Source organism: Salvelinus namaycush, chromosome 10 (genome assembly GCF_016432855.1).
Source record: "Salvelinus namaycush isolate Seneca chromosome 10, SaNama_1.0, whole genome shotgun sequence".
In the NCBI taxonomy this organism is placed as follows: domain Eukaryota; kingdom Metazoa; phylum Chordata; class Actinopteri; order Salmoniformes; family Salmonidae; genus Salvelinus; species Salvelinus namaycush.
This window is the reverse complement of record NC_052316.1, coordinates 5,477,543-5,500,039: the sequence shown is the minus strand read 5'-3', so window position 1 is coordinate 5,500,039 and position 22,497 is coordinate 5,477,543. Positions and strand designations below refer to the sequence as shown.

The 22,497-nt window shown below is 40.8% G+C and overlaps 1 protein-coding gene across 1 annotated transcript; it reads right to left on the bottom strand.

The window, feature by feature from the left end:
- Positions 1–549: 549 nt before the first annotated feature.
- LOC120054392 (protein phosphatase inhibitor 2-like) lies at positions 550–21,691 on the bottom strand. Its single transcript, XM_039001805.1, has 6 exons — positions 21,532–21,691; positions 14,380–14,487; positions 7,182–7,253; positions 6,479–6,576; positions 3,731–3,895; positions 550–2,756 (listed from the first exon to the last, which is right to left on the bottom strand). Exons 1-6 carry the CDS (start codon positions 21,666–21,668, stop codon positions 2,743–2,745), a joined length of 594 nt encoding a protein of 197 aa, XP_038857733.1. The 5' UTR covers positions 21,669–21,691; the 3' UTR covers positions 550–2,742.
- Positions 21,692–22,497: the final 806 nt, after the last annotated feature.

The following is a 22,497-nucleotide window of genomic DNA, read 5'->3' as shown; positions in this document are numbered from 1 at the left end:
AAAACAGTACAAACTGAATCGACATATTATATAATCGTGTCAAGACAAGTGCTACTGCTTCCCGATCCATGAAAAACGCACGTGAGTGATACTTGAAACAACCAATGAGAATGCTCTCTTCAGGATTAGAGGCTGGACTTTGTTTCCCCCCCCCCATGTACTCTACTCCTACTGTACCTTATTGACAACTTGATTCAGCCAATATAGAAAATGTAACAGATAGTGATGAGGATTAGTGGTACACACAGTGCATATTTAACTTTCAATTAAATATATGAAATCTACCCTTAACTGCTGTATCTGCCAATATATTATTATGCAAATGACAAACTAAAGAATATGAAGCCAGAGAACTAGAAACCTTTACACTCGGCAGTTCCACTTATATTATTACAGTCAACATGAAAGTGAGATTTATTGTAGACTACTGCTATCTAGTGGCCACACAGAAGTACATGGCATTTCTGAAAAAGGTACCTGGTTCAAAAACAGTAAATAATAAACGAAGGGCCACATTAAACAAGACAAAAAAAAGCAAATGGGTTCATAAAATAACATTTTAATGTGAGACAAAAATAAAACATTCTTATGATTTTAAGAACGTGCACATTTAAGAGCTCAAAAAAACCAAAGTCCCCATTATTTGGGGACAGATAAATGATCATGTGAGATAGAATCTTAGTCCACTGTCCCTAGTAAAGAAAGGGAACGCGGGTGGGACACCTAGTCAGTTGTTCAACTGAAATGTGTCAAGAAAACATGGTAAAAATTAAGCAAAACAACAAATAGGCAGGGGAATCCAAGCCGTTGACCTGCACGGGTAAAATTGAGCGTAGCCTATTCACTTAGAGACATGTATATACATACATTTGCCTTGTAGTATCGACCAATAGTTAATGTTATACAACTTTTATTTTTTTTACAAAAAGCTATTCATAAGTTAAAATAATTACTCAAATTAACTTGTTGGTTTTTGTCAATAAATCTTCCCTTAACATAGACATGATAAAAACAAATAAAAAACAAAGTGGGAACAGTCATATCAGTCAGTATTTCCTGTGGGTGTTGTATTTTCCAAAAGGATCCAGTAGTGAGCTTTTGAGATTGTAAGGACAGAATCCAATGGATAGCCTCTTATGGCCATTAAGACAGGTGAAACGAAAGGGCTCAAGTCTAGTTCTGAGAAGAAAAGATAACCATTTCTACATGTCCTGATGTGTGCCCATAAAAAGAAAAGAGAAACTTAGTCATCATGGGAGGACTGTGGTTCTCAAAAGTTCACATGTAGATCAAGGTGCTATGATTCAAAAGTCATAGAAGAAATTAACAATACACCAATAGCTTACTGTCTTGGTTGCCCAGATATCACTCCTTTTATCAGCAAGGTAGCAGGTCGCAACAACGGGGGTTAATTGTTCCTAATCAAGCACATGCTACAATACCATACAAAATGTCAGTGAGCATAATATCAACTACAGTACATATCCCAGAAATCTTGCCGTTCAACCTACACACCCCGTCTTATTGATATTGTATTGGACACAGTCCTGGGGTGTATTCCTTAGTGGACACCATAGCAAAAATATTTTCTTATTGGACAAGTGCAGATTAATCCCTTGCTATTGTAGCTGTTTGGTTCCTAGTAAATACACCCCTGCTTATCAGTAGTACAAACCTTCTCTGGGGTTCATTTCCCCAATGCTATCCCTCATTAGCTTAGTGAGCAAACGTCGCATTAGTGCTGATGGCCACAAGGCTTTAGTAGCCATGCTTAATACAGCTGGGTTCCATAAGTATAATGGCAAACCTGACCATCTGCATATCAATTTTGATATGCAGTAGTCCTGTGTGAAATGACCTTATGCATGTTATCACAAGGCAATACATAATAAATGAATATAATTTTATTGCAAGAGAATAAATAGGTTTAGCTGTCAATGTCAGTACATTAGCTGCCATATTAAGATAATGGTACGTTGTTGGAAACATAGCTATTCCTATTAGTCTGTGCACATGCGTCTGTACCAAATCCTATAGTGGGTGTAAATATGTGTAGGACTGAGTCGAATGCTGGTCACCTTAGATATCGAGATGCCCTGTGGGCTGGTTAAAAATGCAGTCTGCCGTTCCTATATCCATTCCAGATAACACCAAATCCAAGATCGGAACGGAGGAGGAAATTGAGAAAAAAAAACAGCAGCTGGCTCATCAAGGTTTCAGATTTCCCCAATGAAGGTTCTGGTGGTAGTTAAAAAATATAAAATAATTAAACAAAAACAGGTATGGGGACAGAAGGAACAAGACAAAAATCCTCCTACCTCCACCACCGTCAGCATAATTATCCACCACTTTCATCCAATGAGAAACCCAATGGGTGCTGCTGTTCTTTCTGACAGCATTCGCCAGGTGCTCGAGAGGAGCCGGGACAGAGACGGCAGCGAGCGAGCAAGGCAGGAGTCCTCACTGATAATAACAGTCTTTAGGTCTCAGTTCCTTGAGGTCTGGTTCCTTTGAGGCAATGACAACTTTTTGTGAGGGACTCTTGGCAATGAAGAGAAGCAACCAGCAGGGTCAAAATGCTTTGCATTTCAGTGTTACTGGGAAATATACACACGCATGAACAGGGGTTGTTTGAGGGAAGATTGTGAAGCGGTGTCCGTCTGCTCTATGGCCCGGCACTGTCTGGCTAAGTGTCTCTTAAATGTTTCAGAAGCCGGGACAGGAGAGGTGGCGCGTCCTCCTCTAGGAATCCAGAGCTGTAATCCAAAGAGAGCTATGTGAGTGAAATCACCTTAAGTGTTAATTAATACGACATCAAATCTAACAGAGAAACAACAGGTTGAAATGCTAATATTTTAGTAGTCTTATAGGAGTGGGAACAGCTCTCATTTCAGACTGTTGACATTGCTAAGTCCAGTACTAAGACTTTCAACATTATCCACAGTTTACCACACCAATCCCTTGCTGAGGACTGTTTGACCTCTGACATTTGGATGGCCTACTAAATCAGGGCCCAGTAACCTTCTGTGTGGGGCTTACACTTATATAACCCTCCAAGAATCAAATTGACTTTGTTATGATTAAATGTCTTCTGAGACATTTACTTTGTTTTTATTCTTATTGTTGCATTGTCAAGAAGGAACCTGCAAGTAAGCATTTAGTTGGAGTATTTACCATGTGTATCCTGTACATACAACTAGTAAAAACTTGAAAGGTGAACATTAAATAAGGGAAATACCTAGTCAGTTGTGCAGCTGAATGCATTCAACTGAAATGTGTCTTCCGCATTTAACCCAACCCCTCTGAATCAGGGAGGTGCAGAGGGCTGCCGTAATTGACATCCACGTCTTCAGCGCCCGGGGAACAGTGGGTTAACTGCTTTGCTCAGGGGCAGAACGACAGATTTTTAACTTGTCACCTCGGGGATTTGATCCAGCCATTGTGCATATGCTTGGCGATATGATGGGGCAATTGGCCAATTGAGGCTCGCTATAGTTTCCAGCCCGTGCTGAATTGGCTGTTGATACCCATCAATACCTAGCATGCTGTCGGCTTGCTGCTCAAAAAAAAAAATAAAGCTCCCAGTGTCGATGACCAACCGTTGGTGAATCAAGCATTTTATCGCCATCAATGGATTTAACTGGTGAGAGCTCCCGATTTTCTTTTTCTGATTAGTCACCATGTGAAATGCCCTGCCATTATAAGATTTGAGTACCCCCATTTCTCTTACCGTCTTGCGGCGAGTCTACGTTGATGTCCTCCGTTTCGTCTCTCATCTCTTCGTCCTCGTCCTCTTCTTCCGCCAACTCGTTAGCTATGAGTTGCTTGGCCATCCTGATGTTGAGGCCCTCGTTGTAATGCATCTTCCTCATCATTTGAAACTGCTTCTTTTTCGCTGAGGGGGAGATTGAGTGAGAGAGTATGAGTGAGAGAGAGAGAAAGCTAGAGAAAGAAGACGGAGGGTATGTGGTGCAGAGGGAGGCTAGGAGAGCCACAACTCAGACGTGTAAACATCATGCTTCCTCCGTGTGGAGAAAATAGAGCAATAGAGCTACATTAGGGGAGGCTCAGATGGAGCGTTCAAAAGCTAAAAGGGGGGTTTCAGTTTAAAGAGAAGGGAGAGAGTTAACACGCTCATCCTCCAATGGCACTTCAAGGACGAATACCTCAAACTATTTTTATGAGGATCCTGGCTGAACAGTTCCAGTAAAATCTAATCTACTTTCAAGGACATGGTTCAGAAATGAAAAACTGTAAATATAATAATTGCTTTCCAATTCAAGGGCATATAGCATCAAACTACTGCTACACAGAGACATTTTCAAAGCTGACTTGCAGACGCACACGGTGCTGTAAGAGGCGGGCAAGGCTTATTTTTAGTAGACAATTACTACTAGACATCAAGGTCACTGCAATCAATTCCACTGTTTGTTACAAGCACACATTTTATCCAACTAATTTTAAAGTAAAATGATGTCTGATCAAAACTAAAGCAACACCATTCAGGTAGAATTCTAAACCAACTCCATTCCGGTGCTTGCAGCATAAATAAAATAGGGGGATGTGCATATTTACTGAGAGTTGGTCAAATGGAAAAAGGATTGGCACAAAGGGTCTGTCCTGCATGCTAGCCTGCAAGGGCACCACTATACTGGTAGATTCACACTGGAGGGAATAACTACTTCAAATTCAGGTCACTCATACTTTTGAAAATCTAAAAAATAATCTAATATTAAATACATTTTATATTAAGTTGATGACCCATCTAACTCTAATGAATAGTATGTATGAGTGCTTTTTACCAGGTCTCATACACTATACACACAAAAGTATGTGGACACCCCTTCAATTTAGAGGATTTATCCATTTCAGCCACACTCGTTGCTGACAGGTGTATAAAATCGAGCACACAGCCATGCAATCTCCATAGCCAAAACATTAGCAGTAGAATGGTTTTACTGAAGAGTTCAGTAACTTCCAACGTGGCACCGTCATAGGATGCCACATTCCCAACAAGTCAGTTTGTCAAATTTCTGCCCTGCTAGAGCTGCCCCAGTCAACTGAAAGTGATGTTATTGTGAAGTGGAAACGCCTTGGAGCAACAACAGCTCAGCTGCGAAGTGGTAGGCCACACAAGCTCACAAAAGGACTGCCGAGTGCTGAAGCGCATAAAAATCGTCTGTCCTCAGTTGCAACACCCACTACTGAGTTCAAAACTGCCTCTGGAAGCAACGTCAGAACTGTTCTTCAGGAGCTTCATGAAATGGGTTTCCATGGCTGAGCAGCCACACACAAACCTAAGATCACCATGCACAATGCCAAGCGTCGGCTGGAGAGGTAAAGCTCGCCACCATTGGACTCTGGAGCAGTGGAAACGCGTTCTCTGCAGTTATGAAACACGCTTCACCATCTGGCAGTCCGATGGACGAAACTGGGTTTGGTGGATGCCAGAAGAATGCTACCCGCCCCAATGCATAGTCCCAATAATGTTCTGGGGCTGTTTTTCAAGGTTCAGGCTAGGCCCCTTAGTTCCAGTGAGGGGAAATGTTAACGCTACAGCATACAATGACATTCTAGACAATTCTGTGTTTCCAACTTTGTGGCAACAGTTTGGGGAAGGTCCTTTCCTGTTTCAGCATGACAATGCCCCCATGCACAAAGCGAGGTTAATACAAAAATGGTTTGTCGAGATCGATGTGGAAGGACTTGACTGGCCTGCACAGATCCCTGACCTCAACCCCATCGAACACCTTTGGGATGAATTGGAACATAGACTGCGAGCCAGGCCTAATCGCCCAACCTCGCTCGTGGCTGAATGGAAGCAAGTCCCTGCAGCAATGTTCCAACATCTAGTGTAAAGCCTTCCCAGAAGAGTGGAGGCTGTTACTGCAGCAAAGAGGGGACCAACTCCATATTAATGCCCATGATTTTGGAATGAGATGTTCGATGAGCAGTTGTCCACATACTTTTGGTAATGTAGTGTATACAAGGTTGCTATTACAGGTAGAAAAAAGCACCATATTTGCAATGTTCTATGGTATTGAACATTCTATTAAAGTTCTATGACGTGTCTGTCTGGACACCTAGTAAAGCACTATAACCTACATGGTGATGACATCGACATCAATGTACCACACACACACGTTTCAGTATTTTGGGAGAATTTATATTTTCGGCTCTTGCTTTTCCCTGTACTGCAGAGATAAAAATGTGGGAAAGGGCGGAGAGAGACATGTGGGTCTGGAGCCAAAATGGACCAGAGTAAACTGGAACAGTCTCCGGGAGTGAGCTCCGTTTGGACCATTGGCCGTGCTCGTGGCCACTGAGCTGTGAGAATCCATTATTAGAGCACACAGGGCTTGACATGACAACACATGGAGAGGTCAGGGAAAGGTCAGGGCCAGACGCCCAATGGGAATAGAGACAAGGTAGGGATGAGAGGAGGTCAACAAAGAGGGGGAAGAGGGAGACAGCCCACCTTGATCCTCTGGGGTTAGTTCATCTTCCTCTTCATCACTACTCTCCTCCTCCTCCTCTCTCATGAAGCGCGGTTCCTTTCCCTCTGCCGCTGCCAATCTGGGGGGAAGAGAGGAGAGAGAAAGTGAACCTAGCGAAGGATCAATAGAAAGTGAGTGATTCAGTTTACACCTCTACTGTAAACTCAACTGGTTCGAGGGTCAACAGAGGGCTCCTTAGAGCGAAATTCCATCTAGGCCTATACTCCATGTTAACAGCGGGACATCAAATGCCCTTGACCTCAAATAGTTAAAATCCAGATAATATACAAAGAGTACATTCTGTTATACAGTATATCCAAGCCATAAACCATAGTGAGAGTCCCCACCTTCAGTCTCATAAGGCCCAGATCACTGCATTACTACCCTCCTCCTATAGCAGGGGTGGGAAACATAGGCATTCAATCTGACCCGGGGGAGGTTTGAGTAAAAAACTAGATAGAAATTATGTAGAAATTATAATGGACCTATAAGTTTAAAAAATAACTGCCCTTTCACTGGTGGGCAAATTGCTTTTGACAAACAAATTGTCCAGAAAATCTCTCGGCCCTCCGCTGAATTTTGAAATTCTGATGTGGCCCTCGATAGGGGTCATAACCTTCCAAACCTTTGAGGAACAATATCCTCCTCTCTCCCAGACCTATCCAGTCAGCGATGTTGACTTACTTCGAGGCCAGGTCGTCCACGTTGGGCACGTTGCCCTCTGAGTCGCTGTGCGCCCCTTCGTCCTCCACCATCCTGAGGAAGAGGGAGAGAGAAAAAGAGAACGAGTCAGGTAAAGTGAGAGGGGGAGGGAGAGAAGGACAGAACAGTGTCACAGGGGTGACCTTCTACGCAGCGGCCTTGGCAGATGGCAGGGGGGGGCTCATAACCCAGACAGGGCTAGGGCCCTATGAAATCCAGATTTTTTTCTTCTCCAAATTCCGTTTTTCTGAATTCTGTGTTTTACGATTTACACTCATTTTATCATCAGAAAGAGTGTCTAATAATGTGAATTAATAAAAAGTCAACAATTTAATAAGATATAACAGTACATTTGTAATGATGCAACACGACATTGCACTATTTTTTTTATCAAGGCAAGTGCTTCAGTACAGAGTTCTACTAAGGGTTTCATTATAAATGAAAAAAAGTAATGCAAGAATCTAGGCAACAATGCAGCAACATTCTCCTCTGTTTCCAGCTGGCTGAGGATGTTTATGACTGCATGGGATGATGACTTTTCTGCCAACAAAAACTCTGTACAGATGAACATGCTCTGCATGGTACTTCACTGCCTCAAACCAGCTATTCCATCTGGGGCTCAGAGCTTCAGGAGGAGCCTTGGCCTGCACAAACTCCTTCATAATGAGTAAGCTCACCCATCTTCTCTTTCTGGCAGGCTTCTTGAAGAAGACAGATCTCATCCATGTCACAAGTGATGCAACTTCAGAGAAGTATTTGTAGTGCTGCCAGGTCTCACCCACCAGATTGATGACATGGCAGAGACAGGTTACATGGACACTGTTGAGCATCACTCCTTTCAGAACCTCCTTGTATGCATTCAGGTAGTAGGAGGCATTATCTGTGACCACTGCCCGGGCATCATTCAGGTTCAGATTGTTGCTGTGGAGGGAGGCTAGTATAGCTGGGAAAACATTGAGTAGTTGCATCTGTCCATGAAAATGACAGAAAGTACTGGTTTTGAACACCTGCAATGAAAGATAAGAAAAGCTTGAATTATGTTTTAACCTAAAATAATATTGTGACAAAATAAGTGTTATTTAAATTTCACGTGTAAACACAATATGAATACAGCGATAGTTAGCTAGATGGAGAGGCAGACAGCTGCTGACATTATGCATCCTATATTTCACCACGATAGCTCGTCGTTTGGAATATCACAATTTGCATGAGTACAATTCACATTGCAGAATGTAAATGTAGGCTATTGCAACGGTATATTAATAGGCTGTTAAGTTAACTCACCAATGACGATGTTTAGAACGCTGCAATCCCTTGCATCTTGTCAACAACCACCGCAAACTTCTTCCCACGGATCTTCTGTAGAACGGCAGTCATATGTTGGTCGAACACCGAGGCTGCTCTCATTTTCGGGCAACGGTCCTCCCTGTTCGCAATGCTTCACTAGAAGCGGCCGTAGCTTTCTTAGCTTTTCTAAGGGGATGTCAGACTCGGCGCACACAGCCACAAAGTCCTGAATAAATTCTCGTCTTGAATCTGCTGATGCGCTTGCACTAGTAATGGTCGTTTGAAGAGGCATGCTCTGGCTAACACGGTGCTTTTCCTTGTTCTTCACATGGGCTTTAGACTAAGTGGTCATAACACGTATTTTTACAGGTCCAATCAATAGTATGTTGACAGAATTTGCAAAACAGCTTATCGCCTGACTCATAATAGTCCTTTGGGTATCGCTCTGCTCTGAATTTAGGGGTTAGGGTCAAATTGTTTTGTTTTTTTGAGGACTTGGCCCTCTCAGACAGCGTCTTCGACATGTTTCTCAAAGCGACAGCCAAGTTGTGAGGTGACGTATGGGTCCCACGCACGACCGACCCCCTCTCAAAATACCCCAATCGAAAACTTAATTATTTCTCTAGGCCTACTTATCTGTAATTTTACAATTATGAAATCATAGGGCCTCCCGGGTGGCGCAGTGGTCTAGGGCACTGCATCGCAGTGCTAACTGCGCCACCAGAGTCTCTGGGTTCGCGCCCAGGCTCTGTCGCAGCCGGCCGCGACCGGGAGGTCCGTGGGGCGACGCACAATTGGCATAGCGTCGTCCGGGTTAGGGAGGGTTTGGCCGGTAGGGATATCCTTGTCTCATCGCGCTCCAGCGACTCCTGTGGCGGGCCGGGCGCAGTGCGCGCCAACCAAGGGGGCCAGGTACACGGTGTTTCCTCCGACACATTGGTGCGGCTGGCTTCCGGGTTGGAGGCGCGCTGTGTTAAGAAGCAGTACGGCTGGTTGGGTTGTGCTTCGGAGGACGCATGGCTTTCGACCTTCGTCTCTCCCGAGCCCGTACGGGAGTTGTAGCGATGAGACAAGGTAGTAATTACTAGCGATTGGATACCACGAAAATTGGGGAGAAAATGGGATAAAATTAAAATAAAATAAATAAATAAATAAAAAAATGAAATCATTTAGGTTCCTACAATAATTACGACTACTTTTGGTTATTTAAAATATATATATATATATATATATTTCAGACAAATGGAAAATTCTGCAATATTCCACGTTTTACAGTTGTTTTCATTTTAATTACCAAATTCCGGAAATCATAGAGCCCTACAGTGCAGAAACTCATCCACACACTGAACCTGCACTGCAAGACTGCTTCATAGGAACTGAGGTCTCTAAACTAAGGTGAACATATTATGTACAAAAATGATCAATCCAGAGTCATCTCTTTTCAACCTCACACTAGTCATGTTCACACGGCACTTAGCCCGGGGTTAAAACGCCCAGTGCAGTCAAAAACGTGATTTTCCTGTACTTTATATACATTTCCACACTATGCGGTTGGAATAATACTGTGCAATTGTGAAAATTATGATAATGCCCTTTTAGTGGAAAAGTGGTTTGAAAAGACAGCCTGACAATTAAGTCCGTTTTGGTAGGATGGCACCTGGTGACATAAGACCAGTAAGAAAGAGTTCCAAACCTCCAACCAACAGATCGTTTTCACAGTTTTCCCCTCCCAGCAAAATTCTTGCTTGAGAAATTGCTCTTTGCTAAGAACCCATTTTTGTTTCTTTTTGACCATTTCAACTGAAAACAATCGCAGTAAGGTACTTAATTGTTACCCAGATATTGAGATAAAAATGGCTGCATTGGTCATTTAAACTCTCTAAATGGTTAAATTAGTGAAAAATAGATGCCATTGTGGCAATAATTTGTGAGTTCTATCATCCTAAACTGACGTTGAATTATTTTGACATATTAAAATTATTTTATATTGTGCCAATTTCCCTAATGTGGACAGTTGGGCCAGTCACCGAAAGGTCGCAGGTTTGAATACCCGAACAGACAAGGTGAAAACTTGTCCATGTGCCCCTTGAACAAAGCACTTGACCCTAATGTGCTCAAGAGGTGCCGTACTACTATGGCTGACCCTGTAAAACAACACATTTCACTGCACCTATCTGGTGTGTAACAATTAAAAACAATTTGTTATTAGATTACACAAGCTCACATTTTCACCACATAGTGGTTTTACACATTTTTTTACCTCAGATTGGTGATGTGAATATAAGTCAGCCTGTAACACTGCCCCTCACACCATGCCCAAACCAGACGCACCTCGTGCGCGAGCATTGCAAAATAAATGTACACATACATGTTATTCAATCATTGCGCCAACGAGTGTCTGCGTTGCCAGGCGCTAAAATAGAAGTTGATTCTATTTGTGACGCAGAACAGGCTGCAAGTCCTGCCTCTCCCATCTCCTCATTGGCTTTTAGAAGCATATAGCCACGTGCCATCTTCTCATTGGTTTTTGGGAACATATACCCACGTGGGTGATTGAAAGATGAACCGGTAACTTTCGGTTATGGTAATGCACCTTATTATGAAAGTTAGTTGCCAAATCGCCATATAAAGTCCAAAGAAGAAAAAGAAGCATGAAAGGAGGAGAGATGACTAGAAACAATTCGGTTGACCATTTTGTGTGTGGATTAATTGTCGGAGTAGAGGACCTTGTGCATTTCAGGTAAAATATTAACTCAATGTTTATATCCCAGGACAAATTAGCTAGCAACAGCAAGCTAGCTCGCTAAATAGGACACATTAGCTAACAACTGCAAGCTAGCTAGCTAAATTGCCATAAATGTTTAATGTTTTAGAACTGTCCCCAAATGAATGTAATTGGTTCAGAGTTTGTTTTGATATGTCAATCTGCATGTCGTGATTGCGTTTGGTGTGGGGGGACAAAATTAATTTGTGCGCGTCCGGTTTGGGCATGGTGTCAGTGTCATTCAAACATACTTTTTGTTTTGTTTTGACCTTGTTTTTTTACTTTTATCTTTGATTGTCATTCTAACCCCCCAGTAACTCCACTCCCACATTCCAACCCTCAGCTTCCCTCAGCCCATCCCACCTTTCTACGCACCATACACCTTTAAATTATGTTGTGATGTTTAACATACAATTTGAATCTAATCCACAGATTGCGAGTTGAAGATAAATACTTTTACTAAGAGTATTAGTAACTGACTGACCAGGTCTCTCCAGATCTCCCAACAATACTATTTCTAGGGTCAATTTTAGATCAATGTTATGCATTTTCAACCATTCCAGAACCTGAGACCAGAAACAGGCTACCTGAGGGCAATACCAAAACAAATGGTCTATTGATTCTGTATCCTCACAACAGAGCTGTGATGATTGTATGCCTGCAGAGCTGCGATGACTGTATGGCCCAAATATTCAACATTTATGCAACAATTTTAGCTGAAAAGCACATCCATAATATTTGTTGTAATATTTATTCTCTTTTCAGGGGGATGAAATTGAAATTGTAGCCAGCTCCGCAATGCTTGTTTGAAAAAGAGATACACTTTGAAAAATTCTTAATTTTCAATTAATCTGCACAAAAAGGCCATTTTGAAACAATGGATGAGCTTTTCTTAGTAATCTACTTAAGAACCATTTAGGGTTCAAGTAAAACGTGTCTAAGTGAAGTATTGAGAGACATTTAGTGCTTTTATATTTAATAATCTCAACCCACCCAGTTCATATTCATTATATAGATAGGCACACTTTATCATGTCTGGTTTAGTATCCCAGATAAAGCTAAATATTTTTTGCTCATATGATTTGAAAAACGAATCATCAGGAATAGGCAGCGCCATAAGTGAGTGAGTAAACTGAGATTTGACTAAGTAGTTAATCAGGTAATTTTTTTCCATAAATAGACAGGCAAACATGGACACATTTGTTTTTAAGCCTTGGCTTTCTAATCTTCTAATGTTGTTATTTGACCTGATTTTAATAGCTAGCATTGATGGCCATTACAAATACATATGGTGACAGCGGACACCCTTGTTTAACTCCTTATGACAATTCAAAACTCTGAGAAGTAGCCTCTATTTACTATTTTACACCTGGGGTTGCTATATTACTTTTACCCATTTTATAAGAGACTCACCAAAATTGAAAAAATAATCCAGGCATTTATAAATAAAATTCAGTCTTACTTTATCAAAGACCTTTTTTTAAATCCGCTATAAATACCAGGCCTGGCTTTTTAGATGTTTCATGTTGTTCTATATTATCTCCAATGTATCGTCCATGTAAAATAACTTGTGATCAGGATGAACAATAACTGGTAAAACCTTTTTAATTCTGAGTGCTATGCAGTTAGCTTGTATTTTTCGCTAGCCAATACTCCCGGTCGGTATTCAAAAGCATGTTGTGTCTTAACCGATGGTGGGCACAACACTAAAACCTCAGATGCTGTAAAATAGGGTCTAAGCTACAACATATGAGAATCTGAAAAAAAATCTACGTAAATTGACATTTTTATAAAGGTTATAAATCCTCTTAAGGATCAGACCCTCTTTTTCAATTTCCGCCTAAAATGACCCAAATCTAACTGCCTGTAGCAAGGATATGCATATTCTTCATACCATTTGAAAGGAAACACTGAAGTTTGTTGAAATGTGAAATTAATGTAGGAGAATATAACACATTAGATCTGGTAAAAGATAATATAAACAAACACGCATTTTACATTTTTTGTTCCATTATCTTTGAAATGCAAGAGAAAGGCCACACATTGAGACAGGTGTAATTTAGATGTTGTCCACAAGATGGGAGCAGTGTGTGCAAAGTTTCAGACTGATCGATCCAGTGAAGAACAACATCAGTACACAACATTTTGTATAAAGTCTGCCAGGAGTTTGCCGAATTGGTCCATTTCTACATTTTCAAACACATAACTATAGAGAACATACAAACATGCTATGGTAATCAAAAATGTAAGTTTTAACACTCCCAGGAATGTCATACATGATGGATCATTAGCTTCTCTACAGAAAAGACACTAACCTTCACACATCTAAATGGCTGGGCGGGGGTGGAGCCAGAGACAGCAGCAACCCAGTTCCTACATTTGAATATAAAAGTGTATTTTTTTTCAAACAAACTACACATTTTATCTCTGGGACCCTCAGATGACAAATCAGAGCAAGATTACTGAATGTAAGTGCATTATTTACCTTCAGAGGTGAATGTATCAAACCAGTTGCCATGATAAGTGTTTTGTTGTTGTGCACTATCCTCAAACAATAGCATAGTCTTTTTGTTGTTGTAATAGCTACTGTAAATTGGACACTGCAGTTAGATTAACAATAATTTAAGCTTTCTGCCCACATAAGACATGTCTATGTCCCGGGAATTGGCTGTTTACAATGTCATTCTATTCACATTATCGCAATTTGAGCAACAGCTGTCCCGGTTTAGGGACACCGAGCCGTAGAGGTAAAAAAAAATGTCAATTTGTTTTATTAGAAAACTATTTTTCAACTGTTTATCTTTTCCAGTGATGAAGACAAATATTTCTCATGGTATGGTGGTGTATGCAAAACAGGTTAACACCTTTATCTCGTGAATGGTTTTGGCATTCAGGTCCAAAAAGTAAACTTGAATACTTCTACAATGGGCAAATATTTATGGAAGGTTTCGTTAAAATCAAAACGGGTACTGTCAAAAAGTGATTGAATTCAAATGGATTTACCCTCTAACATGAATCCAAAACACTTTTCGGCACAGTTCTATCTTTTCCCAATACTGGGAAGCAATTTTTGCCGTCTCTGGGTAACTATATCCTTACCTGTTCATGAGAATGAATGGAGCAACTCACCTGTTGTAGGGTGTGCTAGGCTCATCGATCTTCATCATCCCGTAGTCCTTGTCTGCCGGGTGGTACGTTGCCAGTATGTTCATCTCGTCCCATTTCTGTGACTTCTTCCTGAAAGAATGGGACCAGAGAGGAGAGCTCAGGGTGGAATTTAAAACCAACCAAAGATATTACCCTAGAGACCTGTCACATTTAATATAGGACTCCACTGTGCCCCAGTTCTCACTCCTGTTGTGTATTTTGGAAACAAACAACGTGGCAATTAAATAAAAAGGGTCTTATTCTCTGCAATTCAATTAGTAATTGTTCGGAAAATTACGGTGGCCTGAGGGTGACTGAATAAGTGGGAGTGTGGAGGAAGTGCTTTTCCTTCAGGTGCGAATGAGGTCAGGAGACTAGTCTATTCTAACACAGCTCAAGGTACATTTTGGGGGAAAGGACAAGTAGAAGTTGTGGCCCTAGGAGAAGGTAGAAGTTGGCACTAAACGAACATACAGGGTCAGACATTTAATTCCCTTAATGGTTAAGGTTAGGACTAAGCATCTAAGGGTAGTGTAGTCTGACCCTAGATCTGTGGTTAAAGGTAACTTCTTCCTCGAGTGTGCACCTAGCAGTCCTGCTAAGGAATGTACTTTCCAAGGTACAAATTGTAGGCTCTCTGTGCTTCTGGTTGGAGTCCTCTTTACCATCACAGTCTGGACTTGGAGACTGTGCCAAATACAGCCGTTAAACTGTCTCTGCTGGCGCTCCCCTCTCCTGTCATAAAGGAGCCTCGTGGGCGTGTTTATGGAGGGAGAGGCCTTCCATCATGAGAGAGAAAGGCAGGTGGGAGAGGGCAATAGATCTACTACCTGCTGCAGTAATCCTGTAGAGCCTCTCCTAGCTGCTAACTTACACAGACACCTCTCCCGCACATGCGCACACAGGTTCTCAATAAGTCAGGCGCACAGCAGACAGTTTGACTGTGTCGATGGCACTGGGCTAAATCAAATCGGGGACATGCCCTGTCCTGCTGTGTCTCAGACGAATATGGCAAATCATTGGATATGGCACATATGCGTACTGCTCAGTTAGGCTTGCTGAGGTACAGTAGCCTGACTCTAAAAGGGGATACCTAGTCAGTTGTACAACAACGCATTCAACTGAAATGTGTCTTCCGCACTTAACCCAACACCTCTGAATCAGAAAGGTGCGTGGGCCTGCCATAATCAACATCCATGTCTTCGGCGCCCGGGGAACAGTGGGTTAACTGCCTTGCTCAGGGGCAGAGCTACAGATTTTTACCTTTTCAGCTCGGTGATTCGATCGAGCAACCTTTCGGTTACTAGTCCAACGCGCTAACCACTAGGCTAAGCAATGTTTCATAATATGTAGGCCTATATCCCATGGGATGCATGACAGGAAAAACATACTTTTTCACTACACAATAGATTGTCAGTGACTTATCAGATCTATATCTGGGCGATTCCAGCAGTATGGGTGTTACATTTGCACACAAAATCACAACTTTGACATACAAAATAGAAACAAAACTTTTGATGTGTATTGTACCCCTTGGGGTGAGTGTATACCCCAAAAAGGGGACTTCTACATATGGGCATGTTGGAAAAATAAAGCATAAATGGACAGATGTTATGGATGTTTCATGACATGGGCAAGCTTTTTGGGGTAAATTGAACATGTGACTAGTTTCAGGAAAATAGGCATATGTCGTGCGTCATTGCTTCACAGGAGCACCATTTGAACGTAAACTTTTTTTTTTTTATCTAAATGCATTTTTGGGCAGAAATGCCTTCTGGAAAATGTAAACATGTGCCTTAATAACAAACTTGTATGCCATCTGTAAATATGAATAAAATTGTTAAATTACGAGCCTAGTTGGGTTAGCCACAGAAAAAGTCAGGAACCTTCAAGCTAACCATGATTGGCTAAGATAATGAGTGGGCTGGATATGCCGAGATGAGTTCGGATTGGTCTGCCATGTAGCACACGTCTATAATAGGAGCTGGTCAGTATGTGTAGGTAATCCTTTCTAATACTGCTTTTTTGAAAGATATCACGTAGTAGAACTGCATAAGTGTTGCTCTCCACTTTCTGGAGGACCGAGTTTTGAAATCGGTGGAATTAGAGTCTGATAATTCTGCCGTTTGATTGCAAATATGCATAGTCAAAAAGAGAACACACAGAAGTCTGGTGTTGTATAAAACACTTGTATCCAGATTATATCTTCAAACTAAGGGCAACCATGGAATCCGTGACAGAGGGAGAAGCATCCATCCATGTAAAACAGGTAAGGGAGTCTAGTTAGCAAAAGTTTCAGATATTACATGTTTCTAAATGTCAGAAAGTCATTCTCATTTCAAGTTAAAGTGTACTGTTACCTAGCTAACGTTAGCTGGCTGACTAGCTAACGTTAGGTGTATGATCTGTGTAGTAATATTATTCGTATCTCAGCGCTATTTGCATTGCTAGTTATAGCCTAATATTAGCTAGCTAACATTGAACCTAGTTGGTTAGCTACCTGCAGATTCATGCAAGGTATTAACATTATGAGTTGTGATTATGGTTCATTGTTTTGCTAGCTAGCTACATATCTAAACAAAAATCTCCACTATGCAAGTATCTATTTCAATAGACATAGCTGGTAAATTCGCTCCGGCTAGCTACTCCGATTTCAGAGCCCTCTCGTCTGAGTGTGCCAGAGCGCAGAATAACTAACGAATTTACAAACGCTCAACACCCGTTGAATATGGCCAGTGTCAGTAAACGTTGCCCCCAAAAAAAAGGGTCATTAAAAATTGTTGCCAGCAGCACAGTTACAGTCACCAACACCCTGGATAACATAAAAACAGCCTAACCAGCTCTGCCAGGGCGAGTAAAATGGTCAGCGTGAGCTGTTCTCTCATGTGTCTGGAAGTAGCGATCAACCCTAAGTTTCAGCCACGGCATCCAGTGTGCACTTCGAGAGCGAAACGCTCTGAATTTACGAACAGACAATCTGACAACGCTCTGATTTTACAAACGCCCAGAGCACACTCTGGCACTCCAGATTAAAAATGTACGAACACAACCGTAGTATAAGCCAGCCTTTAGTCTTGGAATCTTTGGTTGTTTAGTACATAGCCTCACATGTAAATCCTTAAAGAGATGGGTGGGGCTAAAGCTTATGAGGGTGTGAACGATGGGTACCAAAACATTCAAGGGCCATTTTCTCAAACGTGAGGATACAAGTCTATCAGCTTTCAAAGCAGAATTACTTTCCCCATTGTTCCTCAACTGTAGTGTATGATATACAATTTTCTAGCTCTGAGTCTTCTTTTATCCAATGTAAAAAACACAAATCTCAAATTTTGCTACATAAGACCGAATCGAGCCGGTCGGTCCCATATTGGTAAAAGTCTGAGTTGAAGTCTTAGATCAAAACATGGATAGCCATTTCGGAGGAAAGGCTTGGCTGAACACAAAATGATCATTTTGAAGAGATTGTCATTTCTATTATTACTTTAGCAATCAAAAACAACCGTTATTGATCTTCCACCCTCTGTTAAGGATGTTACAGTCTGAAATAGACATTCAAATGTAAAAAAACGTCTTAAATGAAATATCTAGGATTAAAAAACATGAGCTGGCGCACACCCAGAAAAATGTGTTAATGTGGAGGTGCTGACTAACGGCGAATAAACTTTTAAAATGAAGTAAGTCGCACACTCTATGTATAAACTCCCAGCAATTTAATGGGTATTTACCAACGTTTCGGCATCACTGTGCCTTCCTCAGGGTAATGTCAAGAATACTTGAACCAGGTTATGTAGACAAACAGTACAATTAGTGCAACCAATGACAATAGTGAGGGGTGTGTCATAATGATTAAGTTAATTAAAATGGTTTATGGCGTATTAAATATATTAGGTTATTGTTATCATATAGAAACATAATTGAATATTGGACATATTAGCAGCAACATATTGTTTAATTCAATTTCACAATTGTTTCGTATTTCATATTTGTTACATGTAAACTTTTAAACAATTATGTGAAATTGAATTAAACAATGTATGTTGATGCTAATATGATGTACAATATTCAATTATGTTTCTATATGATAACAATAGCGTAATATATTTAATATGCCATAAACTATTGTTTTTTTAAGTTTCACAAATTCATTTTAATTAACTTAATCATTATGACACACCCCTCACTATTGTCATTGGTTGCACTAATTGCACTGTTTGTCTACATAACCTGGTTCAAGTATTCATGACATTACCCTGAGGAAGGCACAGTGATGCTGAAACATTGGTAAATACCCATTAAATTGATGGGAGTTTATACATGGTGTGCAACTTTATTTAGATATTTCATTTAACTATCTATCATAAGCAGGGTTCCAGACTGCGACCATTTAGTAACCCTTTAACTTGGCTGTGCGATTTACATTTTTTACCCGTTGCACATTCTACCTGGTCCCTTCCGAGCCCATTGGGGAATTCCAGCAATGAGACAACTAATAAAAAAATACAACTAGCACAGCTCAAAAACCACACGGAATCTGGCAAAAATTACTTTATCACTCTAGGAGACAACTTATAGAAGACAGCCAGCTACATTTAAGTGTTGCATTTTCATTGAAGTTGGTCGCCAATGCAGTAAGTGTAATGCAACTAGAGGTCGACCGATTATGACTTTTCAACGCTGATACCGATTATTGGAGGACCAAAAAAAGCTGATAACGATTAAATCGGCCGATTTTTATATATATTTGTAATAATGACAATTACAACAATACTGAATGAACACTTATTTTAACTTAATATACTACATCAATAAAATCAATTTAGTCTCAAATAAATAATGAAACCTGTTCAATTTGGTTTAAATAATGCAAAAACAAAGTGTTGGTAGAAGTAAAGGTGCAATATTTGCCAAGTAAAAAAGCTAACGCTTAAGTTTCTTGCTCAGAACATGAGAACATATAAAAGCTGGTGGTTCCTTTTAACATGAGTCTTCAATATTCCCAGGTAACAAGTTTTAGGTTGTAATTATTATAGGACTCTCTCTATACCATTTGTATTTCATATACCTTTGACTATTGGATGTTCTTATAGACACTATAGTATTGCCAGCCTAATCTCAGGAGTTGATAGGCTTGAAGTCATAAACAGCGCAATGCTTGAAGCACAGCGAAGAGCTGCTGGCAAATGCAGGAGTGCTGTTTGAAGTGCTGTTTGAATTAATGCTTACGAGCCTGCTGCTGCCTACCACCGCTCAGTCAGACTGCTCTATCAAATATCACCTCGTTTAGTCATTGTCAATTTAGCACAAGGTTCATTAGGCTGTAACAATAAAAAAACAGCATTCAGCATGAATTTTCGTAGTGTGACCTGATAACTATTGTGCCGAAACAGATTGTGAACCCAAATATGTAACTGATTCTAGTGGGGGGATAACACATTGAAAAATAATTTTGGTTGGGTGTAGAGCGGGTCAGATTTAGACTGTCATCTTGTCTTCAGGAGACTATTTTAAATATTGTCTTTCACAATAGCTGATGGGAATTGTTCTAATGACTAGGCCTATCTCCTACAATGGGCAAAAAATAATAATTTGACTAATGCATCTTACCTCAAATATCCTGTTATGTCATTTTAGTATTGTGCACAAGCTGCTACGCATAAATGCCTTGTCTATGTAGAGTAAGATGATAGCCACGTTTTGCAAATCAGCCTCAACCACCTTTAATTTGATATTCATTAGATATTTCTTGAATGTGGGGTAATTTGCCACATTAACATATTCAAAGCACCAGTAGTTGAGAAAAACAGATCAGGGGTTTGGCGGCCAAACCTCTTGAAGGACCGCCTCTAAGCAGAATTTTCTACAGTTCTATTTTATAGGGATAGTTCACCCAAATGAATTACATATTTACATGTTGGTTTCTTATGAACAAGGAGTGACTAAGTCATCCTATGGTTAGCCACTGCCACCAACCATTAATATTAACATATTCTAACCAAAAAAACAATGTAATTCAATGTCCCCCATATAGCATACTCTAAATGTCATGCCCAAATAGTAACCGCAAACCAAGTCGTCGAGTTTTGAGTGTGTATAGACGGGTTGGTTGTTTAATTAACAACAAAACCAACCCATGCACAACTATGGGGCAAAACAGACACAGATTGTTGACATGTAAACTATATTTCATCTCCAATGTTTATTGGGGGGAAAATACATTTGCACAATGAGCACTTGTCTCAAATACATAGTTAGTTAGAGATATAAAAATATAAAAATCAATAACAAGCTAAAACTAGCTGAGCCAAACCACCTACGATTCCCCACATGGCAGCTTCTTGTCATTGTTGCTAGCTATCTGGCCATCAAGAAACACAACACATGGGCTTCTGCCCCATTGAAGCGTGCGCATAGTTTGTGACATTGTCAGCTAACCCATCTATTCAACTTTAAAAGAATCCTGAATACAGCTGACCGGTGACTAAAAAAATATAGAATATGCCACCCTGGACATAAGCCATGTGAAAATGTAGAATTTCAGGAAATTAGATTTAAAAACAGTTTAACCGGGCGCTCTAGAAAGAGCTCTTGCAGCAGCCCATTCATTCGATTCCCCTATTCTAAATATGGAAGTTGTTTTTTTGCTGGTAAAAATGGCTGTGCCAACTGCCAGTCAACCAGCCCATTCACCAACCTTTAACAAGTTGCCTGATGACACACCCACATTTACACTTGTTTACAGGTCAGAAGCCGGATAAGATTTTAGATACTTTAGCATTTCTCAGCTGATAAGCAGACATTGTGATTGTTGCTAACTATCTAACGTCTTGGGCAAAATAACTAGTAAATTGGTTAGCAAATATTAACTGGCACGGTAGCGTTGGCCAACTAACGTTAACAGCCATAGAAAGAACGAGATGAGGACATCAGAAAAGCAAGCATGACAACTTACTGGCCAACTAGCTAATTATGTGCAACCCCTGGAACATTGCTGACGACGGTAACAAGTCCATAACGTTTTTAGTCAGGGCAGCACCCAAGCCTAACAAACTGGAATAGCTCACTTAGCTAGCCATAGATACCTAGCCTGACTGTCCGTGTCAAGACTCTAAGCTAGCTAACTGACTATCTACTCACTGTGGGTCATCCTCCAGAAGTCCAAGTGCCGCTTGTTCTGGAGTCTCTACTGGTACTTCTTCGGCCGGGCCCACCTTGATGCCTGTCCCGTTGTTCTTGTTCTTCAGAATACCTTTTATCGGCCGGGAAGCTGCCATTCCACATGCGCTAGGTCACTGGCGTGGTTGTCAATGTTCAAAACTAGCTGCTACGCGCTGCACCTCTATTTAGTAAACGTTGCGTTTATGATTCAAAAAGCATAACCAGATCAAGCTGCTTGTGCCTGCACTTCAAACTCCTGGTTGCCTTGTAAACACACGCGATAGCTGAAACTATTGAAACTACTGGCATGTCCAAGACACCGCCTGTGCGCTTTTTTGTCTGTGTGTGGCGACTGGCGGTAAAAAGCATCTGTCGCCGAAACTTCTTATTTTGTAATCATCGCGAGAATATAGGCAAATACACTATAGTATCAAAGTTCATTGATATTCTGACAAGATACATGTCTCGACTCCGCCATAACAATGGGAGTCGTTGTCCACAAAGCGGCACAGCGGGCTATCTAGCTCCCGCCTATCCTTTCTTTGGATTGGTCATCTCATTATTGTAACATATTTTTGAATATTTGATTAGGGTTGTTGACGTCAACTTCCTCACCTCCTATGTCATGAATAGACAACTCCGATATAAAGTGTTTTTTTCTCAAAATTATCGGGATGTCATGTGCCCTAGCTAGTTACCCATAGCTGGCTAGCTACGTTTTATAGGCTCCTCACTAAGAGACTAAGACAATTTGCAAATGCTAAAATCAATGTCTCTCTCTCTCTCTCTCTATATATATATATATATATATATATATATATATATATATATATTTAGCAAGTTTTAGCAAGTAAGTTTCATTATTTTTTCTGACATGCCGAAAACACTTTGCAGCCATCAGAGTTTGACATGTGACTACAGTTTGCATTGACACTTTGCAGCCAT